General features: G+C 40.6%; 3 protein-coding genes across 6 annotated transcripts; 1 reads left to right on the top strand and 2 right to left on the bottom strand.

Annotated features, from left to right (window-relative positions):
• The first annotated feature begins 7,198 nt into the window (after positions 1-7,198).
• LOC115747031 (uncharacterized protein PHLOEM PROTEIN 2-LIKE A4-like) lies at positions 7,199-8,932 on the top strand. 3 transcript variants are annotated; one of them, XM_048273245.1, is made up of 4 exons: positions 7,199-7,253; positions 7,299-7,575; positions 7,711-7,829; positions 8,369-8,932. In XM_048273245.1, exons 2-4 carry the CDS (start codon positions 7,408-7,410, stop codon positions 8,742-8,744), a joined length of 663 nt encoding a protein of 220 aa, XP_048129202.1. In that variant the 5' UTR covers positions 7,199-7,253; positions 7,299-7,407; the 3' UTR covers positions 8,745-8,932. The 3 variants fall into 3 exon arrangements, with proteins under 3 accessions (XP_048129202.1, XP_030538922.1, XP_048129209.1); XM_030683062.2 differs by having other exon boundaries at positions 7,708-7,829; XM_048273252.1 differs by lacking the exon at positions 7,199-7,253 and having other exon boundaries at positions 7,413-7,575; positions 8,320-8,932.
• Positions 8,933-11,412: 2,480 nt separating this feature from the next.
• LOC115747043 lies at positions 11,413-14,192 on the bottom strand. 2 transcript variants are annotated; one of them, XM_030683077.2, is made up of 2 exons: positions 14,060-14,192; positions 11,413-13,678 (listed from the first exon to the last, which is right to left on the bottom strand). In XM_030683077.2, the coding sequence occupies exons 1-2, from the start codon at positions 14,076-14,078 to the stop codon at positions 11,433-11,435; spliced, it is 2,265 nt and encodes a 754-aa protein (XP_030538937.1). In that variant the 5' UTR covers positions 14,079-14,192; the 3' UTR covers positions 11,413-11,432. The 2 variants fall into 2 exon arrangements, with proteins under 2 accessions (XP_030538937.1, XP_048129142.1); XM_048273185.1 differs by having other exon boundaries at positions 13,860-14,173.
• A 3,379-nt stretch (positions 14,193-17,571) lies between these two features.
• LOC115747044 (putative disease resistance RPP13-like protein 2) lies at positions 17,572-20,936 on the bottom strand. The gene has a single exon (XM_048273124.1). It carries the CDS (start codon positions 20,844-20,846, stop codon positions 17,892-17,894), a length of 2,955 nt encoding a protein of 984 aa, XP_048129081.1. The 5' UTR covers positions 20,847-20,936; the 3' UTR covers positions 17,572-17,891.
• Between the last annotated feature and the right edge of the window lie 561 nt (positions 20,937-21,497).

Genomic DNA, 21,497 nt, shown 5'->3' with positions numbered 1-21,497 from the left:
CTGGTTCCCTAATTTTTGAAACGTGTAACATACCCTGCATATACTAGAACCTTAATTGAAATCGGACTGGTTGTCATCGGTCCGATTTTCAATTCTATCCAGAAATCATGCTCACCTCTACTTCCAATCAATGCATGACAATTTGTAAATCGAGTAAATCTTGATATTCATTGTCGTGGAGGCACATCTCCAATATAGAAGTGTCATCTCCGATGTACACATGCTAAGCTTGAATTTTGACTTCGGATCGCTACTTCTAAAGATGTTTGGCAGTAAATATCAAAAACTAATGAATGTCTTAATCAGTTTACAGTTGCTTGAATCTTATATATCCATTTCATATATAGTTGATGCTGAATTGTTTTAGTCTAAAAGCTCACCTTTCCTTGGCTGAAATCTACGTCGACAAGCATGTGATTAGTATGAAGTTTATCTGCTCTTATAGTTCTTGATTGAAATGACTAAGGGTAAGTTTGGTTCGATTTCAGAAATGCGCTTCGAGCAAATGTAAATGTCTTTAGCCAAAGTGGCTTTGGGAAAATGTAAATAGTGTTTGGTAAAAAATCCTTTGAAATGCAACTTTAGGTTAAGTAGTGTTGGCACAAAAAAAAATTGCAAAGGGGTTTTGGTTGCATAATTCCTTTTTTTAAAAAAAAAAATCAAAACCTTTCGCCGGCCCAATGAAGGGCGTTGGAAGCCAACAAATCGGATCCGGGTGGTCATCGGCCGAGGCCACCTGGGGTCGCATGTGTTAGAGTAATTAAATATAAAACCATGCATTCATCTAATAAGTTAAGCTTTTAAAATAGTTGGCAATTGTCTCACCGAATCTCACATGGTATCGTAGCCGGTTATCAATACTAAGCAAAAAAAGACCAAACTAAGCGTGAGGGAGATGTTAGAGTAATTAGATATAAAACTACACATTCATCTAGCAGTTTAAACTTTTTGAACAGTTGGTAATGATCCCATGAACGTGGAAACTAGGCGGCGGCGGGGAGGGCTACAAAGCCCTCAGCCACTTGGTTCCCCATTTCTGTGTTTTTTTATTATTTTAAATTTAGCTTGTTTTAAATTTAATTTAAAAAAGTTTGTATAAAAATTCAAATTTGAATCAAAACGACTCGTTTTAGCCATGGCATCGCCACGTAGTAAAGAGAAAATGTTAAAAGAAAAAGCCACGTAAGCATTTTTCATCAACTAAGTTAGAAGGAGTTAACGGAATGACTTGATTGCGTCAATTTCTCATCTCGCGAGCGTCAACAATTTCAAGCACTCGATTAGAAAAACAGGGGAGAAGAGAGGCACGGCCAATGAGATTTGGAAGTAACGGACGAAGTCAATCAAACGGTGGCGTGATTTGCGTGTATACTCTATTGTGCTCTGTTTTAGCTACAATGAGAACGAGATGGCCGACGAAGGAGATTTTTTTTTTTTTTTTGGTCAAAGGCGAAGGAGATTTGACGGTGGCTGACGGCAATAGGAGATGGTGGCTGATGGAAATTGTATACACTATTCTTCGATGAACATGCCTGCTCCATCCTTTTTGGCTCAAGATAGGATCAATCTTTTCACATCGTCTTCTTCGCAAACCAATTCCCCTAGTTTCACAGTGGACCATATTTCCTTAGTAAATTCGTTCTCCTCTGCTTCAATTCCATAAAAAGAACTCACACCCAGAGAAATCCATGGATCCAGATAGGAACTATCCGCTTCTTGCCTTCGCTCTCTACCAAATCGACCCCAACTCTTGCCCTTGCCCCACGCCTGACGACGCCAGCAACCTGTTCAGCCAAATGCCTCACTTGACCAACCTAAAGGTTGCGTCTTCTCTCGCCCAGTCCGTCCCCGCCAACGTCCTCTAGTCCCCGAACCCTCCTCCATGCCCTCGAGCGTAATGAGAGGACCTCAAGTAATTGGTGACTTTTGAGAATTAGGGTTTACATTTGGAGAAATTGGGAAATGTTTGATTGTCCAATTTATGATTTATATTTTGGGGCAAAATGTTGTAAACTACGTCATTTAGGGCTCAGTACGTTGACTGGGGAAATTAATCAGATTTCCGGCGATTCGGATCGGAGTAGACAATTAAGTGATCATTTTTTTAAAATAGTGTCACCTAAGTGATCTGAAAATTATTTTTGACACTAAAGTGAACATCGTACAATACTTTTGGCCCTTTTAGTGTCTTTTTATCTAACAATGTAAAGATTTCTATTAATGTAGATCTTGATAAAATGATGAGTATGTGCACTATTTGTAACATTAGACGAGGATCGAGAGACAGTCTATCCTTTTATGCTCTGGAAGATGTCTAGGACTTACCTTGGATGAGTGTTTGCTTGTCCATGGTTGTCGTCGGCATTGTTCAGGTATGCTATTGACCTCCTTGTTAAAAGACACCTCACTCATATTCGTACGCAATAGAGCTATTTGCATATCCATCTTTCCTATCCATCATGGATGAAGGAGGGATTCTTTCAAAAGATCTCGTGATCATTCCATTATTATCATTTTCGATTGTGTTGCAATTGGCCAAGACGGGCGGCCCACAAGGGACGCTGGCGCTAATCCAAGGTTGTCGTCGTTTTGCCAGTTATGGTCGGCTTGGACAACGCTAGCGACTCCACCGGTGGCGATGATTGGGGAGGCGCAGAGGTCAGGCTCAAGTGAACTTTTGGCGAATGATGTGGTCGAGACCTCGTGCAAGTGAGGGAGAGGGCTGGAGGCAAAAAAGTGAGAGGGGGCTAAAGGCGGAGGGAGATTAAAAAGAAAAAAAATCTGACAAGTAGGGCTCATTATGAACATGTGGCGAGCAATGAGTGGAGTTGATGGACGGCTTACGTGGCATGGCAGGACTCTTCGATATTGTCTCATTGGACAAGGGCCGAGAGACAGTCTATCCTTTTCTGCTTCGGGAAGATCTCTAGTCTAGGTCCTACCTTGGATCCAATCCGGCCCAACCATTTGGGCCTAGAAGTACCACAAGGCTCAAGCCGTGAATCGTGGGCCTATTCGAAAATGTACAAATCAGGTTGATGATCGCATCTGGTTCCAATTACGGCAAGCCACACACACCCAATGTAATTTTGATTAAATAAGTAAAGCATATGAGAAATCGCCAGGAGCAAAATCCTAAGATCCAGATTTGCGGAGCCCACTGGTAGAAGCTTCTTATCTTAATGCGTTTTCAACCGATTGATCAAGAAAACAGGAAAAAAAAAAATCAAGGCAAAAGCTGTCAAAGTACGTGGGTGTGTGTGAATGATACTCGACAGCCTGGAGTCTGCGGTCAAAGTCGAACCTTAGCCTAACCGTTAGTTATTATCCGCTACAGAAAAAAATTAAATCCATTTAATAATGTTTTTAACTATGATATTTTGTTTCGTCATTAATTAATTATGGTTATGTTTGGTGTTTCGGTTTCGTTGACTTCCAGCCTGGTGCCGGTTTGAAGCTACTGTGTGGGGGAAGTTTCTCAAGAGGGATTGTACGACACGCGCGCGCGTGGAGCGTGTCGCGCACTCGCCGCACCTTTCACCGAAGGACAAACCGTGTGTGACCGGATGAGGCGGTTTTGGTCGTACTCGGGATGGGTGGGCGGGGGCATGGGTTACGGGCAGGTGTCGGTGGGAGGTCGGGGAGGAAAAGGGCCGTTGCGTTACGGTGGCAGGTGTACAGGCTGGACCTGACAGGGAGGCATTTCCACTTCGCCCTCCGAATCGGCGACCACTCTTGTCGTTTTCCGCCAGCTCAGCAGTTCTGTGCTGCCGTTGACTTCTCATTTTTTTATTATATTTTATCTTTTCCTTTTCGAAATCGCATTTAAGTTGGGTTTCGGACAAGAAGGAAAAAAAATTCACACGACAACAGCGGGACAGCGATGATGCTCGACAGCCTGGAGTCTCCGGTCAAAGTCGAACCTTAGCCTAACCGTTAGTTATTATCCGCTGCAGGAAAAAAATAAAATCCATTTAATAATGTTTTTAATTATGATATTTTGTTTCGTCATTAATTAATTATGGTTATGTTAGGTGTTTCGGTTTCGTTAACTTCCAGCCCGGTGTCTGTATTGGTTGTCAAAATTCCTGGTGTTTCGGTTTCGTTAACTTCCGGCCCTTTGCTTTACGACAAATAATGATATGAAATTTTATATCTAAACATTTTTGTATAGGAATAAGTGATTTCAAAGTTAATTCAGGTTCTACTTAAAACTTAAAAAATACCCGTTAAAATCAGTTCTTTAATTTTTAGAATATGAAATCTACCATCATACCTTGAAGTCTATAACCTATCATGCCTACTCGGGTTCCACCTAAATTTTTTATTGAAAGGTTGCAATGAATCATCACCTCTAGTGACTAATATTTACTGCTAGAATCCACTGACCATAACTCATATTTAGACACATAAAGAATATGAAACATTAGCAAAGTAAAAATCTTAGTCATAGATATCGTTGGAAACCGAAGTTCAGAGTAGTGATTATAGATTACACACTTATCATCGAACGCCATGAAATACCGCAGGATCGCGCGAAGATATAAATAAAAAAAATAAAAAGAACAAAAAGTCACGAGCGCTTAATTATAAGCTGTAGTATGCTAATCGCATTACTAAAAATCGTTTGTTAACTATAGTGTCTTGAGATGCGCATGTTAAGCGACCTCTTAAGCAACAATTCGGTGGGTTTCGACGCGTGGCGCGACGGTTATGCTCTTTCCAACGATATCTATGACTAAGATTTTTATAAAAAGCATTGAAAAGCTTCTCGCATTTTGTCTTATCATCGACTCCATCACCGGAGATCTTGCCTCCAACTGTCCTTCCTATGGGGGAGATAATTAAGAGTGTGAATGATAATCATTTTCGAAGAAAAATAAAATTACGATTAGATGGATTTCTTCGAAAATAGATTTAGAAGAGAAATAGAGAAATATAACGGTGATTATGCCCGCCCTAAGAGCCACAATCGAAAGTGTCTTGAAAAGATGCTCAATCAAAAAATAAAAAGGACAAAAAGTCACGAGTTTCTGCTTTAGTTCTGAACTCTGTTTTACCATTTATAAAAAAGAAGAATTTTGATCGCTTATTCGCATGTATCCGGAGTAACATTCAAGTAACGCCACTTGATTTCACCTCTTTCAGTCCGTGTTTCTTTGGCACACAATATTTGCATTTTCAAAAGTCTGGAAAAATCTCTTTTTATCGAGAAGAAAATAAAGAAAGAGAGAATGAGAAAAAAAAAATGATATGTGGAGCACACAGTGTGACGTGAGAGGAACTTCGTAGTCTTGACCGGACCAATCCTTATAGAGAGCCTAAATTATCAATTTATTTCTTTATTTAATTTAGTTGATTTGGTGCTGTCTATGGTAGGAGTATATGTTTTCACTACAATTCCTTATTTAGAGTTGTTTTCCTATGTGTCTTATTGGGGTTAGCTTTTAAATATGATATAAATGCATCAAAAGTCTTAAAATTTGCCACGAAAGTGCAATTGACCCATAACAAATTCAAGAAGTGTAGTCAAGTTTTGAAAACTTGTCGGATTAGTGCAATTCAGTCACAAAATGTTGATATGATATTTAGAATTGTCGGGGTTAACAATACCATATAGGGAGGGGTGAACAGGTTGTGTTGGAACAATGAAGAACTTTTGCATAATATAACAAGTTAAATTGCAAACAGCAGCAGAAACTGATTGTAGAAATCAGGTGGACGTGCTGCTGATGAACATATAGTGATGATGAGGAACAAGTAATGCCAATAGTGATGAGATAGAAGATTTTGCAAATAAATATATAGTGGTTCATTTTCATCCACAAGCCTATTCTACTCTCAACACTCACAGTACTAGCAAGGCGGAATTCACTAATATTTTTTAAGAACAATCAAAGCCCCGGACTCGTTTTATTCATTTTTACCCAACCCAACACAGATGATTGTTCCCAATTGAAACCCTCAAGTAGCCATTTGTTCTAGTGTTGCCAGCAACAGAACATCATCGAAAATCGTCAGAATGGCTCTTGGACACCGGCAACGTTTATCTGCCGGTGGCGATTTCCTAAAACAGTGTCAGTGTTCTTTTGTCAGGGTCTGTCTCTTACTCATTAATGCCAAAATTGCTCCTGATTTACTCTGGTACCCTTTTTCGAATTCGAAGACCTAAAGATGACTGTTCGACACCAAATTGAGGTTGGAAAAAGGTTGTCTACATTCTGCACAGGCATCAGGATTTTACATAACTCATTCCCGCATGCGTTCCCTCAAGTAAAACTTCATGACGATGGAACTGATGGAACCTTTTATCCATCAAGAATTAATTTTCATTTGTTTAGTGGTGTGCCGAAAAAGAGTGATTGAAAAAGTTTTCGGGCTTGAATGAAAAATTAATGTTCATATATGCATTTTTTCAACATATGTTAGTGTCTTTCAACAGTGATGGTGATGAGGACGATGAACTCGGACACACACTGCAAGTCCTTGCAATGCAATGAGAAATATTGGCATGTGCTCATCACCGAATTCGGTGATTGACCGCCAAAATTTTACAATGAAAAATTTGTTCTTGAGTGATGAAAGTGTGTTTCTAACTGACTGTGCTTTGTTATTTCCTTTTTGGTTTTGCTTTGTTATGCAGTTATTTGGAATTTACTAGACTTTGAGGATGTAACTCTCGAGTATTATTCTAATATATTAATGAATGGCGTCTTTATTTCGACCATGTTTTTTTAAAGTGTTTGGATTCATTTGGAATAATGGGTGTTGAATTAGGTGTGTTATGCTTGTGAAAATGACATTTGTTTGTTTCGTGAAAAGTAAGTGATTTGGAAAATATTTTTGAAAAAATAATCTCTCATATTGCCTACAAAAAATGAATGAACACAAAATATTTCCATCATCTACACAAATATTTAGACAAAATTTGTTGTCGGTAATGAAAATATTTTTTATTGATTAATATTTCAAGCGATACATGTGATTAATCGTTTTCCTCGGAACAAATGAAGCCTTTCATTTTCAACAAACCAAAATAAAAAGGTTTTCCTAATTTCGGAAATGGGAAAATGATTTCTAATTTTAAGCGAGGGTCTTTTTTTCATATTGTACATGTTTTTCGGTTAGCTAATTATTTTCATCAAACCAAATACATGTGAAAGTCCAGAAAATGAATTCGCGGAAAGTTCTTTCATTGAAACAACGGCACTCAAGTTTAAAAATAAATACCCTCTGAATATTAGTCAAGACCGAAAAATCAACTACCACAAGAAAAGACCGAAAAGTCTACTATCGACAAGCATCCTTTCTCTTCCCATTCTTTATCACAAAGTGTGGAGACATCTTCTTGAATTGAAACAGGTTTAGTCGGTTGCGAGAAAACAAAGGGAGGAAGTCCCAGATTCAATGGAGCCAGATGAAGAAAACACCCAAGTAGAGAAAACAAGAGAGAGAAGACCTCCTCTCCTCGCCCTGACGTTTGTTAGAAAAGCTACGAATGCGGATTCCTCGACCAGTGTCAAAAAGCTGTGCGATCGGATCTACGGTGGAGTGCTCATGAATGATAACAAACTGGTAATTCAACTCGATGAATGATTTATTTTATCAGGAAAAAAAAAAAAGATTGTAGAAACTATGTTGCTCTTGTAATTATTTAGTTTAGACATGAGAAATGAGCGGCGAACTTGTTATGGTGTGCAACTGTAGAAGTTCTGGGTCGACGAAGTTCACGACAAGAATTGCTTCTTGTTGCTTGCTAAAGAGTTGTCCATCATTTGGATCGATACTGCGAAGTATTGGGGTTGGAAAAATGACGAGAAGGAGAAATGGTAACTATTACTCACTCTTCAATTTTGAACACAGGAACATTTCCATGGTAGAAAATGTGTGGGTGCTTGTTTGATTTTTACTGTATCTGTCGTGGAAAAATGAAACGCGTGTTTGTCTAGCGTGAGTACCGCAAGAAAAAAATGACCGATGTCACTTCATAGCTGCTTGATATACTCGGAATTTACCGACTTGTTTTAAGGTTTTCGATTGATATGGAAGTTTTTGACCAAAAAGACGAAGATGTAATATGGATGATCAATGAACTATACTCTCCAGTTAAAGGTAAATAACAGTATCAACTTTGTCTTTAAAGTCTGGGATAGACTTGATCTATGTAGATAGAACTTGCAGAAAACATTACTTCTTGTAGAACGTAATCATGAACTAAATTGGATCCAGATTTAGAAATCCTACTTGCACTCCATCCACTATGACTGATTTTTGTCTCAGACTTTTTCTGAGAATAAAAGGGAAAAAATTTGTCTACAGATTTCATCTCGTCATTAACTAGCAAATTGTTTCGAATGTGGACTCTCAGTTACGGCGGCGAAGTAGTTGTACCCATGGCGGAGCTGAGGGAAGTAAGCTGGCTACAAATTTCGGGAAAGTTTAAGACGATCCAACTCTCTCCGAAGACCACGTATGAGGTTGCATTTGTGGTGAAGAGGATTGCAAATAGCAGAGGGTGGTACCTTCCGGTGAACTTAAACCTCACTCTGCCAGATAAAACCACGCAGGGACGCATGGAAAATTTGGAGAAGACGCCGGAGGGAGAATGGAAACACATCCTTGTCGGCACATTCGTGACGACTCCGGAGAACGTTGGCGAGATAAGCTTTTCCTTCTCCGAAACAGGTGGTCATTGGAAGTCCGGACTCCTCATCAAAGGTGTTGCCCTTCGACCAAAAGATTAAGCATCAAGTCTGTTAAAAAAAGTTTGAATATGCAACATCAGTTGGAAAAAAAGATGAAGCGAAAGGTGTTGTCCAGTGAATTGATTAACAGTTAATATGTTTCTGTTGTTCGATCAAGGTGAAAGTGATTGGCAGATGTGATTTATCTGATGAATGAATTTGCTGGTTTGTCTTATCTAGATTGTTGACAATATGTCTCGAGTTTGACCCCGAAAAAGAAAGTTTTCTAATTCAAATAGATTTCCTATTTTAAATAGTTTTCCTAGTTGTTAGTTTCCTAATTCATGAATGTTTCCTGGTTTGGATCCAATTCTTGTCTATGTATACAAGACGTGGATGTTTTTGGTGAAGAATATCAAAGAGATTTCCTCGTGAATTACACCCCGAGAGTTTTAAGTGTTGAAGCACATTATATCTTGCGTTTAAGATTTACTAATTCCTTCATGAGATTGAAAAATTATTTCGTGAGGAATTACGGGGCTAAACACTTATGGGTTAATAAATGTAATAGGGGTTGTGAAATACTGAGAGTATTTGCATGACTCGGGTGTGGTTTACAATCTGCATTGTATCGCTTGATCTATAGTGGAATTCTTTTATGTCTACCACCACCACAACATGGTGTTGTTCGCACCAACATTACACCGTAGGTCGTGGGACGAGCGTCCATCGTTGTCCTTGTAGTCGTCAGACGATCCACGTCCAGGAGAGGAACCCTAACTTGGGTTGTGGGTTCTCTCGAAGGTTGATCTAACGACTGAGGAAGACTAAAGTACACTGCGAAGACATAAACTACAAAAATGATTGATTGGAATTGGGAGAGAACAGATATTTTTTTAATGACTTGCATCCGTGAAAGTCCACCAATTTGTCTAGACTATAATACATCTAAAGGGTGAAGTTTAAAGAAATATAGAAACAGTGTTTTAAACAAAAAATCTTGGCATCAAATTAGATAATGTTCTCGTTCTATTAAGTAAGCTCTTTTTTGTTTTTTTTCCTTTTTCAGAGTTCTGCCAATTTCATTATCATAAGAGAAAAGAACAAACCAATTCACAATTTACTTTCCAAAATGCCAAGCCATATCGAACTTCAAGGGAAAATGCTTTAAAAACAATGCCTTTGGAATGATTGGCACAGATCCTTTTTCTCAAAAGGTTTGATTCTAATTTTCTTTTGAATCATTGTTAGGGTTGATGAATGTCTTCTGTGCTCAATTGTGCTGGACTTGGTGGAACACGAAAAGCAAAAATCATATCATCGTTCATAGTTACTGTTATAGAGGGTAGATGTGTCACTACGATAGAAGTTTGGAGTTTTTATTGTCACAAAAAAAGTTTACGGTAAATGTGTTACAATGGGCATAGTTCAGGATTTTTTGTGGCATTTGCCCGGAAAGTAAATTATAGTGTCCTTATCTCTTGCAGTACCGTATATATCCTTTTAGGGGATTTACTTGATTTAGAACGTCCACAAAAAATTCTAACTTCGACTTTAATCTTGCGGATAAGTCTTATCCGTAATTTTATATTTTCGCTTTGGGTTCAAAATCGAGATATATTTTCAATAGTTTTGATCCATTGCCATGGTTCGGTGATAATCATCCCACATACGGAACCCTTTGAGCACTCTATGGAAAAAAGCATAAAAAAAGTCATAAATTTATTTTACTGATGCTAATTCCTAAACTATTTTGCATTTTTGTAATTAAGTCCATCCGACTAATTTTAGGTAGATGCCCGTCGTCCTACGTGGTACTCTCGCGTTGACGTAGATATTTTTATAATTTTCTTTTATATCTTTACCAATTTTTTTTTGTTTTTCCTCTTTTTTATTTTATTTTATTGAGGGCCAGCGAGATCACCCACCAACCCCTGCTGGCCCCAGGCGAGGGCATCGTGCTGGCAAGAATTCTTTTCTAGAATTCTTGCCAGATATGTTGATGGAAGAGGTGATCTTCGCACCTTTGCGTCCTAAAGTTAAAGCTCGCTAGAGTTTTTCTTGCGGATGAAATCCAGACATCCAGTGAGAGCAGTTCTTCGACCTTGAATGAGACCATGCCTGTCTTCCAACTATCAAAACTCATTAAATTAACCATTGGCTTAAGACAACCGTACTGGGATCCCCGAAAGTGGTCTAGTATCATACGAACTTTGGCAGCGTTTCTTGGCTCCGATGACATCTTTTAGTCGCCCCATGTAGGGCCAAAAAAGTGTTGTACAAAGACGTCCCTACGTGACACGAGTACGATTAGAGAAGATGAGGTGTTCAAATAATTTCCATATATAATTGCACATTTTCGGACATGCCGTGCCATGCGGAAGATCGGCATCTCTATCAACGATTTCCGATCAAAATTAATTAGATATAATCAATTGACATATATGCAAAAGGTTCGGGATCAAATCGCCACTAATAAAAGATTCGGGAGTGAATTGATATCAATACAGTAAATTTATGGCTTTTTGGACACTTTTTCCGGTACTCTTGACTGATTATGAGTTGCACCAAGCGCTATTGTCCTCTCTGTCTTATTTGGACATTCCTACGCGCATTAGTACGCTCATAACAGTTACGCAACTTAATATTTAGTCATCATTATTGAGTCACATTGTCACTGTTCCACAAAGGAACTCCCATTTAATTAGGCACCTCCGATACAGAACAACAGCATGCTAAAGTGTTGTGCTACTGCCTAATCAGCTCAGCTATAGCGGGGGCATGTGGAATCTGGAAGTGATCAGTCAAGCCATAATGAGCCATCATGAGCCAGACATGAGTCTGAAGCTCTCCTCCTCTCCTCAGTTGCTGTGCGTGATAACTCCCTTTGCACTTACTCGCTGCATAACACAACATCTCCACCCAAACGCCACTTATTATCGTCCACTTATCCTGCTCATTCTTGATCTCGTCGAGCTGCGACGCGAGCCGACACCCGTGGAATAGCACGTACTTGCTCCGGTCTCCCTTTCCGACCGTCAAATTCAAATTTGTTTTCACCTGCTTCCGCAGCTCATTGTAGGCACTAGTTAAGTCGGGTTTGCCCTTCACCAAGTTGTTGATATGTTGCCAAGCACTCGAGCAGAATGCTGCACATTTCATCACGTAATTACTATAACCTTGACTGTCTCCGTCGTTGTGGGAAGCAGCTGCATTGGGCTTGTCTGGCTTGTGGAACTCGTTGAAGAATTTCATGGCCTCGACATAGGTTTCCCGAAACTTGATGCGTCCGATCCCGGTTGGCAGCATCATGGGGTACATGACAAGGATGTACAACATGTATCGAGATAAGCACTTGCTGATCTCGGATGTCGGTTTGATGCTCTCATTGATGTTGCCTTCGGACTGAGGAGGGTTTGTCAAACTGTCTCCTTTTCCCAGGTGGCACAGCAATTCGGTGGCAATATGCCAAATGAGAATGCTTTGGTCGAACTCCAACTCGATGCTCCATCTGAAAACATCCAACTTTTCAAATTTTTTGAGCACCCGGCTTCCTCTGGTGATCTGTGGGGGCTGCGTTTCTTCTTTTAGGTCTCTCAAATGCGACATTATATGCTGTTTTAGATCGTCGGTCACTTTCTCGTGATACTTGTAAAAGAGCTTCTCGACCTTCTCATCAATGTGGAGAAATTCGAGGATTTGATGGCAAGGAAGGTGCTTCTCTTTGATCGCAAAGCTCAATAGGCTGAATTGAGCCATGTGACGCGACCATCGGCGCCGTTTAGTAAGCGGTTGCACCCGATTGATGAAATCCAAGACCGCAAATTTCTTTTCCTTAATCAACCAACGAGCCGTCTTATCGGAGAAAAGAAGAACAACCAAAGCATAAATCTCCAGGAATATGGCCACTGCTAGCAGTATAAAGGTCAAATAAAGATCAGCTACTGAGTAATGCTGATCCTTGATCAGGATGAAGAGTACCAATACGATGCAGATAAGAAAAAATCCAGTTATGCGACGAGCGAAGCCCCAACTAGTATGGATTGCCTTGGCCTTCGTGTAGAGCAAATCGTACATGATTCCCAATTCAATCTCGATGATATTGAAGGCTGCAAGGAAATTCATATCCTTGAGCACCGACCGACTTGTGTCGCGATCCTCTTCCCTCAGCAGGAGATCCGCGAAAAGGCGTTGGAATATGTTGACCAAGCCTCTGGCTGCAAGCAATTCTCGTTGCTTACGCTTATAAAGTTGCTCCGGATTAAGGCTTTTCTCTTCACGGGAAAAATCAGCAGCACCATCCACATTGTATTCCAAAATCACATCACGGACCTCGATCACTTCGTGCAGTATGACATCGTAGCCCTCGGCCTCCATCAACTTTTGTTGCTCCAATATCTTGGAATAATTAGGAGGAGGGTCAGGGATGGAGTCCCTGAACTGCTCACTGCTGGCAGTCCAGAGCACATAAACCCTTTCGCCATACTTGACGAGCCCGGCAAAAATCATCACAGCAGAGAGGGTGGACATATTCAGCTCGGTCCACGCCATCAGGAAGATATAAAATGTAACTCCAGTTTGGGTGACTAGTGACAACAAGTGCCGCAACCAGAGCTCATTGTCTTCTAGGGCATATGCAGTTATGGTGTCGGGGCCTCCTAAATGTAACAAGAGGAATGGCGCCCAGAAGGCATTCAGCCGGGTCTTCGCGTCCACACTTTGGCTGTTCAACTTCGTGAGCTTGTTCGTGATTATGCCGAGCGCGTAGATTGCGACCGCATCGGCCATTAGGTAGGCCAGCCAAACGACCCCCCTGAACCAGGCAAAGTGGATGTATTTGCGGCGATTGCCCATACAAATGAGCAGGATTTGGAGGGTGAGGCTGACGAAGACGACACCGCGGAGCTCCCATTCTTCCCACAGGTCTTTGAAATGCGGAGAGAAGACCTGCGTCACCTCCATCTTCTTCATGACGACGCCGCTGCTCAGAGCAGCTGAAATGCAACGCTTGTATTAGAAAAAAGAACGATGGAATTACATTGCTCATATCATGAGAATGATGCGAGAATAACATTAATGATTGCGCATTAAGCTATATAGATATATTCTGCTGGTAAGGCTATTTTGTCTTTCCTTGCTGCTTTAGAAAATTTGCCTCCCTCACAAGTTACTTACACGGTTTCTTAAGCGGATACATTTGAGAACAACAGTAAATTCTCGCTTTCCTTCCATTCTCAGCTTCTTGAAGTCATCTGCTTTTGCTCAGAGTACAAGCCTACTATACCCAAGAAAAACTTGGACTTCCATAACCAAAACAAACTATAAGAAGCTCAAAGTTCACTGAAGCAGAGATGAAATGAATGTCTTTCACCTACCGATAACTGGCAATATCATGACTCCAATGGTGAAGATGTTGCTTAACCGGTTCACAGGAACATCGGTCCTCTGCTGAACAACAATCTGTTGTGTGTGTGTGTGTGTGTAAGAGAGAGAGAGAGAGAGAGAGAGAGAGAGAGAGAGAAGAGGTTATGGAGGAGAGAAAAAGAGGACTGACATTGAGGCATGTGACAAGGTAGTTAGATTACAGCTAAGCGGGCTCCATAAAGAGACAGTACAATTATGTCTTAAGTCTTAAGATGTTGGATTCTATCCTTTCACAATCTTTCGTTTCTGTATTTTTCTCATACTTAACAAAGTCAACACGGACTCAAGAGGGCCCTCTTTAATGCCTAGGCCATACGATAGACAAATCTTTCGCTAATGCTTTGCCCACTAACTTCATTGTAGATTGCGATTAAAAAAGTAACGAGTGAAATCTTTTTTAATGTTTTGCATATTTCAACTGCCTTTTCTAGTTGCAGCCCCTAATTGGAAGCAACGATAAAAACAAGCACATGTGCTTGATCCTGAATCACGAATCGCGGTTGAGGATGGTTGTCTTTTCTTTTCATTTCTTTTTTTGTTTTTTTTATTGAAGTATTCCCTTTTATGTTATTATAAGGGTCCCGAGTTTGAGCAATGGCTACTCCGTGCCACCAGTGGCATAAAAGTCCAAGGTTGGTCGACTCTGTTGGCACCTAATTTTTAACGGACCATTCATTAACAGTAAAAATTTGAGATTAGAGTTGTTGATAGCCACATGGGCAGTTTCTTAGCCAAAAAGTGTCATCTTTGTGTTTTTAAAGTTAATTTTAGTCCGACCAAAAGAAAAAAAAACAGTTAATTTCAGTTCCAGAGTGTTCTATGGTGTTTTGTCTAAGTCAAGTCATCAATTTCACAGAAAAAGCATTTCCCTTTTACCCAAAATTTTCTCTCCCCCTCCCCATCCCCAACTCTCAAGCTACGTTTGGTTATCGGGATTTCCGGTCAAGATAGGATTGGATAGAATATGATAAGAAATCTAGGGATTTGGCCATATCCTATCCATTGTTTGGTAAATCATGGATTTAAAGTCGGATATTCTCATATCCTATCCTATCCCGCATTTGGTAGAAACCGTACATCAATATAAAGATCATATATGCCCCTACGTGATGCTCATGAAATATTCCGATCTTATTACTATAAAAATAACGTTCTCCTACATAAAAAAACTTGAAAATATACACATTTTATTATATTTTCAAACCTCTTTGCAAAAATAAATAAATAAAATGAAAATAGAAACAAATGAGACAAGAAAGTTGTAATCATTCTAAAAGTTAGCTTTTATATGACGGACAAGAAAAATCCTATCCGACCTTATCTTACCCCCTCCCCTCGATTTTTTTTATCCAGGTTTATATCCCCTCTATATCCAACATTATACTATCTGGGACACCTACCAAACATGGGATAGGATAAAATATATCCCATCCCAAATTTTATACGGACGACCAAACGCAGCCTTATTGTTTCCAGCCGTCGCCCCAAACCCTAAGGGAGAGAGAGGGACCTCTCCCACCCCCATCACTCTCCCTCTCATTTTCCCCACCCTTTCTATCTTTGTACCTCTTTGTCTCCCATTTATAAGTTTTCTACTTGATTTCAAGCGAATTCAAGTGCCGAACATTTAGAAATCTTCCGTTAGAGTTCAAATCTTTTTCCTTTGCGTGGATTGTCTTTCATTCTTTTTCCCACTCTGTTTTGGAAGTTTGTGAGTAATGAATAAATTTCTACAGCTAATCTTGAATGAATATGGAGATCAATTCAGTCATTCATCCAATTGACAACCACATGTTTGTGATATAGCTCCATAAACTCTCCTTATTAGGTCACTCTTCTCTCCCAATTTAGATTTAGGTATAGATTCATAGATTTTACTTTCTCGAACAAGATATAGGTATAAATTTAGGAGTTACTTACAGGTACTTGGTCTAGATGCGTACTGCAAGCCGTTGCAAATGGTGTGGTAGTTCTCGGTGTGTATTCATCACTAAATCGGGTGATTGCCGCCTATTTTTTAAGATGACATATCTATTCTTGAAGGATGAGAGTGTGCTTTTTACTACGTAATATGCTTTGTTATTTATTTTTTTCTCAAGTTTAGGAATTTTTATCCTCTCTGTTTGTCATAGGTGTATCAATTTGAGATTTTTTGTGGTATTAACTCAATATAATGTAGGGAAAAATTATCACATGTGTATTAATTTAAAATTTTTTGTGATCAAAAAATTTATTTAGGATAAATTTGTCATAGGTATATCAGTTTAGGATTTTTTATGATCAAAAGAATAGATTTTGTCATAAGTATATCACCAGTTTGAGATTTTTTGTGATAAAAAAATAATTTAAAATAAATTTATCGTAAATATATCAATTTGAAGGTTTTTCATGGAATTAACCCTTAAATCAGCTGTGCCAACTTATTGTTGAATTGGAAAGTGGCTTTTCAGCCGGGTTTGATGCGACAGATGCCTTCGCTCTTCGGCGAAGGTGCCACTTTATCGTTTGTTTTTTCATCTCGGTGGTGAATGTCCCCCCAAAACTTAGGAAAGCAGTACTTGACTTGACGGCGAAATTGCATAGTAAGGGAGGTTAAAATTAGGACAGTGATACTACCTTGGAGATTCTAGGAGCCCCAACGCAGTTTGGAACCAATTTAAAATTTTTTGTGTTATTAGCCTTGCAATTTAAAAAAGACTACATATGATATACATCACAATTGTAGAAAAGGAATTTGAACAAATGACGTTATTTATCGGTAGTTTGATAGTAGTGAGTCTAGTGACTAAGTCAAAACCCTTGTGTCAATAATAGAGAGGACAGCTTTTGTCAAAATATGTTTACATTGAGTGTATATGTTTTCCTTAAAAAAAAAAAAAAAAATGGCGGGATAATAATTTCTGCCTATTGTGGCTTCTTGATGGAATGTGAGAGCACGCATGATAACACTTTTGCTCTAAAAATTAATTTCTAACCAAATATTGATTTTATTAGTTCTGCTGCTAAGCAGAAATTGATTTTTCTACATTTAGAGAGAAGTAATTTTTTTTATTTCTTCAAAGGGTTCCAAAATTACTTCTAGAACAAAAAAAAAAATGCTTCAGAAATAGATAAATGGAGTTACGTAACCAAACGAATTTTTACTCTAAAAGTCTTTTGGAGCAGAAATTCTACTCCAGAAGTGTTGTCTTGAGCCTCATAAGTTTTGCGGTGTTAATTGCTCATGGAAGTGACTTAAAGTGACATCAACCTAACTTGCTAGATAGGCGGTCTAGATTTGTGTTTGTGACGAGGAAGGCACCAAGATAGGCAAAAATCGAACCTATGAAGTTCCTTACTAACATTGTATAAGCAGGACATGAGTCGAAATCAAAAGAGCTGTGAAATTATTTGCTTTCGATAGTGCGGGTTCTTAGGAAACATTTGAAACAGAATCAGGTAGAATGCAAATTCACAAATAGCATGCACTTGAATAGCTCTGTCTGGATGAAAATATTACATAGAATATGTCTACGACAGAATTTAGTTCAAGATGAGAATCTAACTTCAATGTCTCCTGGGGAAAACACTTGGAATATCAAATTTAATTTGCAATACACGATGAAAATCAAGAAAATAAAATGACAGTGGCCGGAAAACATGATTCACACCCGTTGCTCGTCACTGTGCTCGTCGCTGCACCTGCATTTTTGCATAGGAGGAAAAGAACTTACTGTCATTTGAAGTTGAAGAAGAAAGTATAGGCACCTGAATATCGAATTTGCAACAATTTATGTGGCGAAATTACCTCTTGATAAGCTTGATCAAGGTGCTAAAAAACGGAGCATGTAAATGAGGAAATGCACGGAAAAAGAACGCATAAAGGCGATGAAACATTACCGGCGCAGAAGAAGAAGAGGAGGAGGTCACCAATTGCTTCTCTTTGATGAATACTTCTCGGGAAGAAGAAGAAGAAGTCACCAGTTGCTTCCCGTTGATGAATAGTTTTTGGTTCAGTCCTCGTTTGATGTTCGTTGCCAGTTCTTCCTTCACTTCGATCAAACTAATTTGTTTCAGGGACTCAATGTGATACAATGAATCAAAAGACGTTAGGTGTCCACACTTCTTGATCTCCAGCTCTTCCAGGCAACGAAGAGCGGTTTCTTCTACAGAAGCATTTTCCAATCCCTCCAACTTCCACAGTTTGAGGACGCGAAGCCTTGGGAATGAATTTGCGGGCCAATACAATTTCGACCCAGCATAAGAGTCTGCGAATAAGTTGAGAATTTCCAAGCTCTCGAGCTTTCCTAGGACCCGCGTCAGATCATTGCCTAGTCCTGACATGGACAAGGTAAGGATTTTCAGGTTCCTAGGAAGGCAGCTCAAGCCGGCTCTAGACAAGCCCCCGAGCAAGCACAAGTGCGAAACGGACTCGAGTCCAGTCATGTCACTCAAGTTGAGATCCGAGGGCTGACCGAAGAGATCCCTGGATCTCAACTTGAGGGATCGAAGCCTCGTGAGATTCGAAATGCACTTGGTCGCTTTCTCCACCACCTGAGAATTGCACGTCAGCCCCAATTTCTCGAGCCTAGTCAAGTTACTAAGCACATCGAACATGGGACTCTTAGCAGCTCCAATGTACAATCCCCATAAGGTTTGGAGATTGCTCTGGTGCTTCCCCGTAGACGACGGTTTACGAGGAATGCTGGACTCATCGAAACATACCTCGTTCATGTACAGGTGCTGGAGGGACTTCACCTCCCAAATCCAACTCGGCAAATTCCTGACGTTAGTGTGCTTCAGATCCAACGTCTCAAGGCGGGACATGTTCACGACCGATTCTGGGATTGAGTCGAGGACCGTCCATCGCAATCCCAAGTACCTCAAGTTCGGCAGCACATTGCCAAGTCTGTCGGGGAGCAACGGCTTGTAAACCCCCTCCAGATCGAGCACCCTGAGCAGACCAGTGTCTCCCTTTGCAGTCAATTGCCGGATCAACTCTTCGATGTCCCTCGAGCGTGTCCCCCGCTTCTGCGTGTTTAAGGATACGTAGGAGCGGAGGTGTTGGAGTTGGATGCCGCTGTGCTGATTATCCTCTGTCTCAGCAACCTGCTGAGATTTTTGGCCATAATTATCATCTTGATACTTGACAATCCATGATGAGCAGCCATTGACAACCTTAGATTCCTCGCTGTGAATGTCGGAATGGATCTGAAGGAGTCTCAGTCGCGTTGCCGTCTCGTACAAGAAATCGTGTAGGAAACTAGGCACGCGGCACGATGTGGGCCATCCACTGAGCTTCCTACGCCTCACCACGTGAACCAAGTTTCGACCGACTAATTCATTGAAGCACTCCATGGCTGTGGATCCGAGCAATTGCTCTCTATCACCTCGGGCTGTAGTATGTTCCAAGGGTAGGACCAATCCTTCGGCAAGCCATAGCTGAAAGAGCCTCCTTGTGGAGATCTCGCAATCTTTGGGAAAGAGGCACAAGTAAAGCAAACAGGGCTTGAGCAGGGAAGGCAATTTCCGGTAGCTCAAGCAAACGATATCGCGGAGCGTGGAATTATCAGTGTGCTGATCCACGTTGACAGGAGAAGAATCACCGCTCGCCGCCACAAGTCCTCCAAGCAGCAAAATCTTCGGAGGAGAGCCACTGCACTTGTTCAGAATCCGTGCTTTGAGCTCCGGATCTTGCCGCTCTGGATCTTCGGCAACGGAGCCCCATTCGCTCAACAAGCGCTCGCTTTGGTTTGCACCTAATTTGTGCAGCTCCAGAGGAGAAGCCCAAGGGTCTATACGTGATGGAATTTGAGGAACCCGAGTGGTAACGATGACTCTGCTTCCACTCCTTGCATCTGCAAGGAGGATCATAAGCTCGTCCATGTCCTCGGCCCTACGTAGATTGTCAAACACGATGAGATACCTCAATTTCATCAAGGACTTGTGAAGGATCTCTTTGAGTTCTTCTTCTCCCTTGTGCTCTATATCCTTCAGTTCTTTCTGAGGTGTTTGCTTCAGTATCTTCACCAAGAGATCTTCCAGGGTGAACCTTTCAGGAACATGAACCCAGACGCGACAATGGAAGCTATGATCAATCTTGAGGCTGCTGTACACGCTTCTCACGAGAGCTGTCTTGCCGATGGCTTCTTCTCCCACAACTGAAATGACGCGAAGTCTCAACGCGTCCTGATTGCCATCTTTCACGATCAACTGATCTAGGAGCCTGCGCTCTTCATGTTCACGGCCCACAATGTCCGACTCCACCTTCCCATTCCAACGAACCTTCCCATGATGCGCATTCCTCGATGAACCATTACGAGACAGAACTTGCATTAGGGACGGGTGTTCGGACAACTCCTTGACTCTGGTGATGAAATCGCTGGCCGTCCTTTTGGTGGCGCGTACGCGTATCCAGAGAGTCATGAAGTGGGCTAATGCTCGAATCTTCGCAAGGCGGCCCTTGTGGGACTTCAAGTGTTGTGATGCTTCCAGGAGGAACCTATCGGCCAAGTCCACAGCACCTCGAGCCAGATCCAGGAGGCCAGATTCGTCGGTGCCGGATTCCGGTAACTCCAAGGTGATGAATTTATTCTGGAGTTCATCAAGAGCCATGTTGATCTGGTTGCGTAATCCGCTGGAGAGGATTTTTCCCTCTGAGAGCACATGTAGCGAATTGCGGATCACGAGTGAGATGGCCACCTCGGCGGCCATCGCCGTTGTATGCGGGGTGGGACTTACACTCAACCCATCCTCCATGCTACGCAATTGAATAAGGTTTCTGCTTGTGTGCGTGTATATGTGAAGGATACAGAGAAGAGAAGAAGCGGAGGAGGAGGGAGATGACAACGGAAAATGGTTAAGAGCTTTTGACACTGACGGCTACGATCTCGCTATCAGGGTCTTCAGTACTATTCTTTTTGAGTCCTGCTAGGAGGACGGTACTGTTACGGTGAATTTCTAACGGTGGAATATTGACCGCAAGTTTCAATTTCGGAGAGGTGGGCAAAAGCGGATGTAAGAGAGTGTGCCATAAAGATTTTAACTTTTTATTTTATTAAAGAATAATATGACGTGTATTTTTTTGTCCGAAAATCAAAATCATCCCTCTTATCTTATTTATGTTAAAAATTGCACTACGTTAGCCCAGCTTTTTCCTCTCTTTTTTTTTTTTTTCCAATTTAGATTATTCAATTTAAGAAAGTAAGGGCTCATTTGAAAAAATTGAAAAAAAAAAGTGCTGAAAATAGAAACGAGAAAGTTGTTCGATAGTAACTGAAAAATTACCACTAGATAATATTAGTTTCTCGCCGTACATCATTAGTGGAAGGATTTAGCAAAATAATAATTGGCAAGATTCGAATTAGTGTCAATTTTTCTTCTACTTTTATTTTTTTGGTTGGCCAGGTG

This window comes from Rhodamnia argentea, chromosome 1, assembly GCF_020921035.1.
Source record: "Rhodamnia argentea isolate NSW1041297 chromosome 1, ASM2092103v1, whole genome shotgun sequence".
Lineage (NCBI taxonomy): Eukaryota > Viridiplantae > Streptophyta > Magnoliopsida > Myrtales > Myrtaceae > Rhodamnia > Rhodamnia argentea.
The sequence above is the reverse complement of the archived record's forward strand: the minus strand, read 5'-3'. Positions and strand labels throughout refer to the sequence as shown.

What these genes read in the sequence shown, in the direction of transcription:
- LOC115747031 (XM_030683062.2), top strand. Translation starts at nt 7,408, where the DNA reads ATGGAGCCAGATGAAGAAAACACCCAAGTAGAGAAAACAAGAGAGAGA. An exon ending in TCATGAATGATAACAAACTG is followed by an intron (nt 7,576 to 7,707) that starts GTAATTCAACTC and finishes GTGCAACTGTAG; the next exon opens with AAGTTCTGGGTCGACGAAGT. An exon ending in AATGACGAGAAGGAGAAATG is followed by an intron (nt 7,830 to 8,368) that starts GTAACTATTACT and finishes GTGGACTCTCAG; the next exon opens with TTACGGCGGCGAAGTAGTTG.
- LOC115747043 (XM_048273185.1), bottom strand. Translation starts at nt 13,881, where the DNA reads ATGTATCCGCTTAAGAAACCGT. An exon ending in GTATCCGCTTAAGAAACCGT is followed by an intron (nt 13,679 to 13,859) that starts GTAAGTAACTTG and finishes GTTGCATTTCAG; the next exon opens with CTGCTCTGAGCAGCGGCGTC.
- LOC115747044 (XM_048273124.1), bottom strand. Translation starts at nt 20,846, where the DNA reads ATGGAGGATGGGTTGAGTGTAAGTCCCACCCCGCATACAACGGCGATG.